Source organism: Schistocerca nitens, chromosome 8 (genome assembly GCF_023898315.1).
Source record: "Schistocerca nitens isolate TAMUIC-IGC-003100 chromosome 8, iqSchNite1.1, whole genome shotgun sequence".
Classification (NCBI taxonomy): Eukaryota; Metazoa; Arthropoda; class Insecta; order Orthoptera; family Acrididae; genus Schistocerca; species Schistocerca nitens.
In genome coordinates this window covers 34,472,178-34,484,220 of record NC_064621.1, presented here as the reverse complement: position 1 = coordinate 34,484,220, position 12,043 = coordinate 34,472,178, and the positions used below count along the sequence as shown (strand labels likewise).

At 38.0% G+C, this 12,043-nt stretch overlaps 1 protein-coding gene across 3 annotated transcripts in view; it reads left to right on the top strand.

Annotated features, from left to right (window-relative positions):
* LOC126198961 (tRNA modification GTPase GTPBP3, mitochondrial) overlaps positions 1 to 12,043 on the top strand; it is a 145,501-nt gene that overhangs the window by 91,997 nt on the left and 41,461 nt on the right. For all 3 annotated transcript variants that reach the window (XM_049935611.1, XM_049935610.1, XM_049935609.1), the window contains exon 6: positions 8,116 to 8,362. In XM_049935611.1, coding sequence (XP_049791568.1) covers positions 8,116 to 8,362 — 247 coding nt within the window. The remainder of the gene's footprint in view (positions 1 to 8,115; positions 8,363 to 12,043) is intronic.

Below are 12,043 nucleotides of genomic sequence, written 5' to 3'. Positions count from 1 at the left end.
CTCTCTACTTCGACCATCATCAGTTATTTTGCTCCCCAAATAGCAAAACTCATTTACTACTTCAAGCGTCTCATTTCCTAATCTAATTACCGCAGCATCACTCGATTTAATTCGACTACATTTCATTATCCTCGTTTTGCTTTTGTTGATGTTCATCTTATATCCTCCTTTCAAGACAATTTCCATTCCAGAATGAGATTTTTCACTCTGCAGCGGAGCTTCCATTCCGTTTCGCTGTTCTTCCAGGTCCTTTGCTGTCTCTGATAGAATTTCAATGTCATCGGTGAACCTGAAAGTTTTTATTTTTTCTCCATGGCTTTTAATTCCTACTTTGAATTTTTCTTATGTTTCCTTTACTGCTTGCTCAATATATAGATTGAATAACATTGGGGATACGCTACAACCCTGTCTCACTCCTGTCCCACCCACTGCTTCCCTTTCATGCCCCTCGAGTCTTATAACTGCCATCTGGTTTCTGTACAAATTGTAAATAGCCTTTCGCTACCTTATTTTACCCCTACCATGTTCAGAATTTGAAAGAGAGTATTCCAGTCAGTATTGTCAAAAGCTTTCTCTAAGTCTACAAATGCATGAAACTTAGGTTTGCCTTTCCTTAATCTATTTTCTAAGATTAGTCATAGGGTCAGTATTGCCTCATTTCTACGGAATCCAAACTAATCTTCCCAGAGGTCGGCTTCTACCAGTTTTCCATTCGTCTGTAAATAATTTGTGTTCGTATTTTGCAGCCGTGGTATATTAAACTGATAGTTCGGTAGTTTTCACATCTGTCAACACCTGATTTCTTTGGGATTGGAATTATTAGATTCTTCTTGAAGTCTGAGGGTATTTCACCTGTCTCATACATCTTGCTCACTATATGGTAGAGTTTTGTTAGGCCTGGCTCTTCCAAGGCTGTCAGTAGTTCTAACGGAATGTTGTCTACTCCTGGGGCCTTGTTTCGACTTAGGTCTTTCAGTGCTCTGTCAAACTCTTCACGCAGTATCATATCTCCTATTTCATCTTCATCTACATTCTCTTCCATTTCTATAGTATTGTCCTCAAGAACATCGCCCTTGTATATACTCCTTCCACCTTTCTGCTTTCCCTTCTTTGCTTAGAACTGAGTTTCCATCTGAGCTCTTGATATTCATGCAAGTGGTTGTCTTTTCTCCAAAGGTCTCTTTAATTTTCCTGTAGGCGGTATCTATCTTACCCCTAGTCATATGAGCTTCTATATCCTTACAGTTGTCCTCTAGCCATTCCTGCTTAGCCGCTTTGCACTTCCTGTCAATCTCATTTTTGTGACATTTGTATTCCTTTTTGCCTGCTTCATTTACTACATTTTTATGTTTTCTCCTTTCATCATTTAAATTCAATATCTCTTCTGTTACCCAAGGATTTCTATTAGCCCTCGTCTTTTTACCTACTTGATCCTCTGCTACCTTCACTATTTCATCTCTCAAAGCTACCCATTCTTCTTCTTCTGTATTTCTTTCCCCCATTCTTGTCAATTGTTCCCTAATGCTCTCCCTGAAGCTCTCTACTACCTCAGGTTTTTTCAGTTTATCCAGGTCCCATCTCCTCAAATTCCTACCTTTTTGCAGTTTCTTCAGTTTTGATCTACAGTTCATAACCAATAGATTGTGGTCAGAGTCTACATCTGCCCCTGGAAATGTCTTACAATTTGAAACCTGATTCCTGAATCTCTGTCTTACCATTATATAATCTATCTGAAACCTGTCAGTATCTCCAGGCTTCTTCCATGTATACAACGTTCTTTTATGATTCTTGAACCAAGTGTTAGCTATGATTAAGTTATGCTGTGTGCAAAATTCGACCAGGCAACTTCCCACTATCGAGTTCTAATCACCCGTGGCTATTAAATTTTTGTCTCCCTTCACTATTCATCAATCTCTTTGTCATCTGCGGAGCTAGTTGGCATATAAACTTGTACTATTGTGGTAGGCGTGGGCTTCGTATCTATCTTGGGCACATTAATGCATTCACTATGCTGTTTGTAGTAGCTTACCTGCATTCCTGTTTTCCTATTCATTATTAAACCTACTCCTGCATTACCCCTATTTGATTTTGTATTTATAAACCTGTATTCACCTGACCAAAAGTCTTGTTCCTCCTGCCACCGAACTTCACTATTTACCACTATATCTAACTTTAACCTATCCATTTCCCTTTTTAAATTTCCTAACCTACCTGCCCGATTAAGGGATCTGACATTCCAAGCTCCGATCCATAGAATGCCAGTTTTCTTTCTCCTTATAACAGCATCCTCCTGAGTAGTCCCCGCCCGGAGATCCGAATGGGGACTATTTTACCTCTGGAATATTTTACACAAGCTGACGCCATCATCATTTAATGATAAAATAAAGCTGCATGCCCTCGGGAAAAATTATGGCTGTAGTTTCCCCTTACTTTCAGCCGTTCGCAGTACCAGCACAGCAAGGCCGTTTTGGTCAGTATTACAAGGCCAGATCAGTCAATTATCCAGACTGTTGCCCCTGCAACTGCTGGAAAGGCTGCTGCCCCTCTTCAGGAACCACACGATTGTCTGGCCTCTCAATAGATACCCCTCTGTTGTGGTTGCACCTATGGTACGGTTATCTGTATTTCTGAGGCACGCAAGCATCCCCACCAATGGCAAGGTCCATGGTTCATGGGGGGTGTTGCTTGATATAGTGAGTGAAAGTCACTTGATCTTTTCTCTTTCTTTTAGGTGCATATAAAATATTCTGACTTCACAGTTTTCATTAATTTCTACAATATAATGGAGCTAATGTGGATCTATACAGTATGCTGACATATAAAGCATAGCCTGTTATAACTGCTTACTTGTGTTGTATTTCAATACTGTATACAAACTATGACAGCATAAATAGTGGCAGCTTTGTTTAATCCACGGGAGAGTGTCACAGACATACTGAAAACCCCAAACTTAACTTATGAACACCTTAAGATATATGCCAAATATCCTGTGAGTGGGGTCCACCTTTAGCAAAACACTATTTTGTTTTTGTCCCAGATATGTTTCACTGCAGTTGCAGCATCATCATCAGTGGTTTTTTTTTAATTATTGTTATGGCTTCTTACCACATGGTGTGGTTTTCCTTCAGTATTACACTTTTATAGTGTCTGTTTTTCTTTACAGTTTGTCACCTGCAAAGTTTCTTTCTTTGTCATCTTCTTCATTGCAAAGTTCAGTGCTTGAGTTGTCACTGTCACTGTCTATCAGCTATGATAACAAGATCTTGTTATCATGGATGATAGACAGTGACAGTGACAACTCAAGCACTGAACTTTGCAATGAAGAAGATGACAAAGAAAGAAACTTTGCAGGTGACAAACTGTAAAGAAAAACAGACACTATAAAAGTGTAATACTGAAGGAAAACCACACCATGTGGTAAGAAGCCATAACAAGTTAAAAACATATGTTATTATTAAGGCAAATACAGACAAAAGAGCTTTAACATCAAGATGATTACCTTCTTAATAAGTTTCAGAAACCAGTATTCAGTAAGAAATCTATGAATATACTACAACCCACTCCATATCACTTCTGAAGGGACCATGAAGACAAGACAAGGTAGGATATCGATGTGAGAGCAGTAGGTACTGAACCATCATGTGCCACTTCACACATTACTTCTTTAAAGATCAGACAACAGTTAAATCATTACATTTTATTTGACAGAACACTTTATTTCTGATGACAAATGGTTAATAAACACACCTGTTTTTCTCCTTTCCACGTACTTAGCACTCTGGCTACTTTTCTGACTTCAGTCAATTTCACATTATTCCACTTTCCATGCTCTGTTTGTGAATGGAACAGGTAAGGAAATGACTAGTAGTGGTACAAGGTACCCTCTGCCATGCACCATGTGGTGGGTGACTTGCAGAGTATGTGTGTAGATGTAGATGCAGATACTACCTTCAGCCCAGCAAACATAATCGAAAGACCCAGTAACCTTACCACCTTAACATACTTTAAAGCTTTGGGAAACAATGAGAAAAAAAAGAAAACCCTTAGGTCAGAAAAATATAGATCAAACAAGATAGTATAGAACAAACTGTTAATTGCCTGCCTTGACTCATACACCACTATTACATCATCATTATGACATTCATCCATCATTCAAATACTCTCATTTATCAGATAATACCTTAATGAATGTATATAAACAACTGCATCAAGCAGATCAACATAGTACCTACATGTCAGAGTCCCTTCATCAAGAAATTGTAGCAGCTAATAACATCAGTATTCAAGATAGGAGGAAGGGCAGTAATGGTCATAAATTTTTAATCAGTTTATTGCAGATTGATTTCAGCTACTGCGTAGCAATCTTTAGTGCAGTTATTTCCAAGTCATGATCGCTCATCACAAATAAAATTTGATGTGGCACCACATTGACATCACAGATAACAAAAAATTAAACTTTTATCTTGGATCTCATTAATACAGTCATGGAGCATGCTGTTCCTGAAGGAAACAAACCAGAAGGAAATTGGAATTAATTAATAAAGTTTGATATCGATATTACTTTGTTAATAACTCGTGTTGTATGAGTATGGTGCTGAAGTTACTAAGTTATCATACCTTTAGAAATGGATAATACTGAATCTAAGTAATAATTAAATTCTGTCCCAATGTTTTTCCCCTTATAGTTTTGTCCCTTTCTCATTTGTCTATATTTTTATTTTCACACACCCTGTATTAACACTATTATTTTAATTGTCCACTGAAAAATTTAAAAAATCAGCAGTATAAAATTGAAAACCACTTTATATCTCACTATCACACACATAGAATCTCTTTTCTTATTTGTAAACTGTTATGCCCGGTTGTCTGTTGGGACGGGGTAAGTGCACATAAGGGCCCATGGTACTGCTCTTGTTGATCAACACTGCCTGCTGGTGTTAATTCAATGGAATAGGGTTAACACTCCAACACAAATCAACTACTCCACCCCTCCACCCTCCACAAGCGTAGTGTTGCACTTGTTGGTGCAACTCAGTTGTCCACAACTGCTGCAGGGGTGGGAAGCAAGCAGACTCGCTTCTAGTTTGCGCAGAGTTGACATCTAACCCTGGGAAGACTTGCTGCATTTGACAAGGAGACACACCTGTGCTGTGTCGGTCCAGTATATTATTCGCTTTTTGCTTCCACTGATGCTGGCAGCTCTTTATGTGTCAAGTGCAGGAAATAAAAGCTTACAACACCTAAGCATCTGCTTTCTGTTTGTCTGCTTAATCCTACACATGTGCATCCCTCTCACACTACTTTCTTCACACTCAATACTGTTTGATCTAGCACTGCTATCATTTTTCATTGCAAATATCACCTCAAAAGCTAATAAAGTTGCTCGTGCCCATAAAGTATTTTAACCATCACTGAATTCTGGCTGTTACCAGTACTTTGCAAAGCTCGCAGTTTGCTCTTTTCTTCTTTATCCTGTTCCTTTTCACACCATAAAAAATATTGGGTCTTTTCTTCTTTTTATACATTTCATATAGTTGATATGATTGTGGATCTTTTGTCTCCTTCTTCTTTGTAATCTTGTTCTGGTTTTATCCTTCTGTCTTTGGTGTGCATAACCTTTGCCTACATTCTCTCCCTGGCATTTTGATCCACATATTAATTTCAACTTTATTTCAATCTGTCCATATTCTTTCAGGAATACCACCTCAAAATCTGTGTTGCTTTATACTGTAGTTCCTATGAATTTGTGCTGCTTGTCTGCCAATAACTCCCTTGATACAAAACTGACCTTTTCCTCTTGTGTCCAACCAGTTAGCAATCCTCCTTTGAAGTTTGCCAAAAGTGAGACAGTGTGGATTGAGACTTTTATATCAAATTTGTCAGTGCACCTTAAGCGAGAGTCATGACACTGTAGAAGCATTGTTCCATTGTGTATGCAACACAAACCTGCCTGTAACTCCTTTTTCATACATTCTTGTGTAGCTTCTTCTGTCTTGTTATTGTTCTTGGCAATTTCATTCCTTGCCGTTTCCATTTGGTTATAGAGTCCATCACATATCTTGCATGTTTCTACTACTGTCTTCTTCATTTTGGTGACATCACTACACACTTCTTGTATATTCACGTTATATCTTCTCATGGTTCTTTTAAAGATAAATCTGCACTCACTTGGATTTCCTGCTCCATTGCTGCGACTGTTTCATCTTGGTTTTCTAGCCCTGCTCCCAAGTTGCCAATTTGGAAATTCTTGTCTCAGTTGTTTGTTCCTAACCCCTCAAATTCAGCTACATGCTTTTCTGGCTTATGAAATACTGACTGTAGAATTTCTTTTAAGTTGTTCTTTGTCTTTTACTCATTGTATCTCCCATTTTTCCTTCTCTTTTGTCCATTATGTCTCCTGCACTTCCTTCTCTCTTAGCTATCATGCCTAGTGTTCTTTCTTTCCTCTCATTATTAAAGTAATTTAGGCAGTAATTTTATTTTGTAATTTCACATCACTACTAGTCATGTCTTCCTATAGTTGATCTCCCCTCTCTCTGATTTTATTACTGTCCTAAAATCCTGAATTCTTAGATTTGTCCCCTTCCTCCAATTTGCTGTAATCCTGGCCCTTTTTATCTTGGTAAATACATTGCTGTTTTGCCCATAAGGATAATTTGCAATAATACAAATCTAACAGTCGACACTCAGTTTGACCAGAATCTTCACATGTTATTTCATACTCAAATATACAGCTGTTAGTCACAAACATTGTACTGCAGCAATTGTAGGCAAAACTACGACATTGCTTCTTGCAGCATTTCATTTCTGGTATCTTCAGTTGCTATGGCTGCCTAGTGTAGCATGCCCTGCAATGTTGAAAACTGCTCCATAGCATTATTGTGATTGCTGCAGTTGTTCAACATGTAATGTAAATCTATTCTCTCTTTTCGTTTAGCAAGTTCACTGAACACCTCAGTCCAGCTGCAAGGTTCATTACGCTGGTTCCTACAAGTCATTCAACAGTGCACCCTCAGCCATAGATCATCATCATAATCAAAAGCATCAGTCTCTTAACCACCACTTTCATTTTAATATTTTGGTTTCACTTTGTTCTTCCATGCATTCTTCTTCAGTGAAGATTGTCCTCATTACTTGTCGCCAATTATAATGTATCGGCATAGGGGAGAAGAAATTGAACCGCCATGTACTGTATTACTCATTAGTACATTAAAGGTCACAACCATAAAACTTTTAGAAAATGACAGTGAAATCAAAACTTTTTATTAGGCATAAATCTTATTTCTGATGGCAAATGATTAATAAACAAAACTGTTTTATCCTTTCATTTACTTAGCACAGGGGTTACTTTTCTAACTTCAAATCATCGCATATTAGTCCACTCATCGTTCTACCTCCATCTCTGCTAAATATAACCAAAAGAATCAAATTTTCACTGTGCAGTGGAGTGTGCACTGATATGAAACTTCATGGCAGATTAAAACTGTGCGCCGGACGGAGACTCGAACTCGGGACCTTTGCCTTTTGCGGGCAAGTGCTCTACCGAATGAGCTACCTAAGCACGACTCACGACCCATCTTCACTGCCCCAATTCGGCCAGTACCTCGTCTCATACCTTCCAAACTTCACAGAGGCTCTCCCGCGCAACTTGTAGGACTAGCACTCCTGCAAGAAATGATGTTGCAGAGACATGGCTTAGCCACAGCCTGGGGGATGTTTCCAGAATAAAATTTTCGCTTTGCAGCAGAGTGTGTGCTCATATGAAAATTGGGGCTGTTAGGATGGGTCATGAATCATGCTTGGATAACTCACTCGATAGAGCACTTGCCCACAAAAGGCAAAGGTCCCGAGATCGAGTCTCCGTCTGGCACACAGTTTTAATGTACCAGGAAGTTTCATAATCCAAAGAGCTCCAAAGACATTGTAATCTTACTATTGCAACCTTAAACTGCACTCCATATGCAAATGGAACAGGAAGATGTCCTAATAAGTGATGCATTGCAAAGTATCCTCTGCCATGCACTTCTCTGTGATTTGCAGTTTATAAATGTAGATGTAAAAATACTCTGGCAGAAGTCATTTTATATTGGCAGTGTGATTTTTCCTTACATACAGGTAAACGTCAAGCTGCCATAGTATCTCCTGTGGCAGGAACAACACGTGATGTGCTAGAACTGACAATTGACGTTGGTGGATACCCAATGATCCTAGCAGACACAGCTGGTCTGAGACAAGAAGTAGCGGATGAAATTGAAAAAGAAGGTGTATCTCGAGCACAAAACAAAGCTGCTAGTGCTGATTTTCTGCTGCTGGTTGTTGACACTCCTTCAATAATGAATAATTCTAAAATACAAGATATTAGGTTTGTCTCCTGTACATAGTATATATTACACTTGATAAGTAATACATGCTGCTGCTGCTTCTGTTGATGGTAGTGGTAGTAGGAGTTGTGGTGGTAGTGGTGGTGTATGTGTGTGCATGTTTGTGCGGCGGGGGGAGGGGGGGGGGGACGTGTGTGTATGGGCACACACGTGTGTGCGTGTGCTTGTGTTTGTGCTTCTGTGCTAGATCAGCATTTTTATAAGGATCATTGACTTAATTTTGGTAATGGTAATTCTCAGTTGCTAAACAAGGCATCGTTTAAGTGGTTTTTAAAGAGGACTTGCTGACTGTAAGTTATGAAGAATAAAAAATAAATAAATTTTTAAAAATTAAAAAATGAGTACAGCCAAGCTTCGAACTCCTTCTCTTGTCCCCTTTCAGTGCAAGAATTTATTAGCTTGGCAATGTAAATACATATTGGCATTTTGCCCTTAAAATAAGAGGTTGCTGCCCTATAATTCATTGTTAATTCATAACCTAAATATTTTTTCTGCAAGTTATTTTATATATTTGCTATTGACATTGAACCAATTTGGTCATTGTCACTCAAACAGAAACTGGTTATATTTGCATAATATGAGGTTCAGCCATTAAGTATTTTATAAAATGCATTTTGGCCATCAGCTGGTTATTTGTTCCATTAGTCATCTACCGGTTTTGGTTGTTAACCATCATCCAGGATGTAGGGCGCAACAGATTAGTTAAAAGTATCCCACATTTGGTTGAAGCTGAATAATATGGAAATTATTCAGTGAAATTTTTCAAAAACCTGACATAATTTATTGTAAAATACTGACAGTCATATGCCATGTCAAATAGACAGACATAACAGCTTTTTTTGTTCTAATAATTGTACTTTTCAAAGACAGAAGAATGTTTTGCTTGAATTGGAGTGTGCAAAATGCTAATGGAGGAAATGGGATCAATGTCAGACATCTATCTCTTTGACATGAGATAGGACTTTACTATTTTAAGATAAATTGTGTGAGGTGTTTGTGTAATTTCACTGGGTAGTTTTGATATTATTCAGCATCAAATGAATAAGGGATGCTTTTAACTAATGTGTTGTACCCAGTGGTTCATAACTGAAACCAGTAGATGATTAATGGAACAAATAAACAGCTGATGGTTAAAATGCATTTTATAAGAAACTATTTACTATTCACATTCTGGTAATGTCACTGCATATAGTGTGCAATACTTTGTGTCCAGTAGCTTACTAGTGATTAAATATTTTCAACATGTCTGTGGTGAAGAAAATCTGGTCTTAATTAAAGCAGTGAAAGTTGCAGTCCCAATCCCACAACACAGATTTAGCATGAACTGAAGTACTGACTGTACCTGACACAAAGTCACTTGTTATCTGTTTACCACTGCACTGGACTATGAAAGACACTGGAAAAGAAATACATGCCTTTTGTATTCGTTGTACAAATGAGGTATTTATAATGTGCTTACTGTTTAAATTCAAATTGGTGTAACCCATTCAGACATAGTTTTTCAAAATGGGTTCTGCATTTGTTGTTGATTAAAAGTAACATGGCATTTATGGTTCTTGTGTTGTGCGCATGGGACAGTGGGAATCACCAGCAACAGAAAATAATGTCTGGAAAAATGTTGTTGGTAATAGCGCAATTAGTTGTCAGGCACAAAATTATCAACACTCTAGATCACATACAGCTGACAGTGTACAATATTCACAATTTGATTTTGATTGTACAGTGTGACTATAAAATAAATAAAAAGTATAGTGAAATCAAACCTTAGAAACTCCAGGCAGGAAGTGACTTTTGATTGTGCCTGTCTGTTATCTTAATGGAAAGTAGAAATCTATATTTTCCTACATTGTTTGTAAATACAGTAAGAACTGTGAGAGTAAATATCTACAGAATATTGATACAGATTATGACGGATGTGTTTTAAGGATGATAACAGATGATCTAGAAATGTGATTGAATGCACAGATCTCTTCATACATTAAGGCAATGGTGAAAGTTATTTTATTTCAAGGCTTTGAACAGATACCAGTATTTTTTTTCATAAAATTCTTTAACTTTTCTTTCATGGAGCATTGAGCCTATTTTCTCCACTAGCCTTTCGAACTCTCCAATTCTTCTGTCTTTGAAAAGTGCCAATATGAGAATGTCAAAAACTGTTTCTTTCATCATCATCATCTTCTTCTTCTTCTTCTTCTTCACTTCCTACTTTAGGCTATTTACAATCTGTTAAGGTTACTATTTTCTCCAACAAACTTCATGAATAATAGTTTGTGTAACTGTAATGTAACTGCAGTGCAGATGCCAGCCGCATATTATGTTTAGGACATCATCCAAATCAAGTCAGTTACTTCCTACCAACTGAACTATTTGCAACTGTAGTCAGTACAAAGAAGTCTGACCTCATTCAGGGTGTGTCTCACATATAATATTCATTTGGCATCTACAGGCATTGTAGACCTCTATAAACTATTTTCTACTCCGTATTGCCTATTCACATGGTAGCAAGGCCATTGTACTCACTGTAATGGACACCTATATTACATTGTACAGTAGGGGGCCATTACTGAATGGGTTTATTAATATAAAAATTTGGTTTTTATTTTTTCACTTTATATTCGTCAGTGCCTTCTGCCTGGCGGTAAGCTGCAGCGTCTGTCACGTTGCCCATAAACGGATAGAACCACCCTGAAACTCACGTGTTGAACCATCAGCAGCTAAACTCACATGTTGCTGATGAGGTAATGCTACCAAACTGCGTATCTTATGACCTGACCGACCAATAGGGAGGCTTGGAGGTGGTCAAGTGGGGGCGGAACCGCGGCCAGCTGCTGGGAGCGGACACACCATTCGCTCTCTTCTACTGGCACCTTCCAAATCGATCAGATGCCCTCCTCACCTATCCCCTTGGGCAGCTGCCCATTCAGTCTCGGCGGCTTCTCCAGGCCTGCCTTTCTTTACGGCATTAAAACTTCACAGGTTAAACTATGTTTTATTCTTCACCTCAACGGGTGCCTACCGTTTTCCCCTCCTGGCCAATCCTGATGCATTAACAACATATTTGAAATTGGCCCTAAGAAACTTCCTAAATACCTAATTGGTGTATGCCAACCAGAAGATAACATCATGATTGAAATTAGTTTTCAGGAAAGAGTAATAGCAATACAACAACTTTTTGATGGTATCATAATGACTTTCTTCAGGATTTTAAAGATTATGGAGCATTGTTTAGAAAGAATATTTTAACCTATGAGAAAATTTGTTCCACGTCTGTGTCCTGGCAGATTAGGGCATTACTTGTAATACTTGTCCATATGTCTCATTTGGGGGAAAAATATTTAAATTTTGTTTGGAAATTTATCTTACATCTGGATTTACATCTACATCTATATTATCCCATCCACCTAATGGTGTGTGTTGGAGAATACTTTGTGTAGAACTGTCATTTCCTCCTTGATATCTTTGGTTTCTTTTTGTTCCTTTGTAGATTGTAATATTTGACGTATGATTTCAGTTTGAAATATGTTGATGATATCGACAAATCTCTGTCTCTCCCCCTCCACCCCTCTCCCTTTTGTGCTTGCAGCAAGTAATTGGTGCTTTTTGTGGGATGTTGTTCAATACAAACAAATAAAAACTCAATAATAAAATTGCAGATCTTTCCC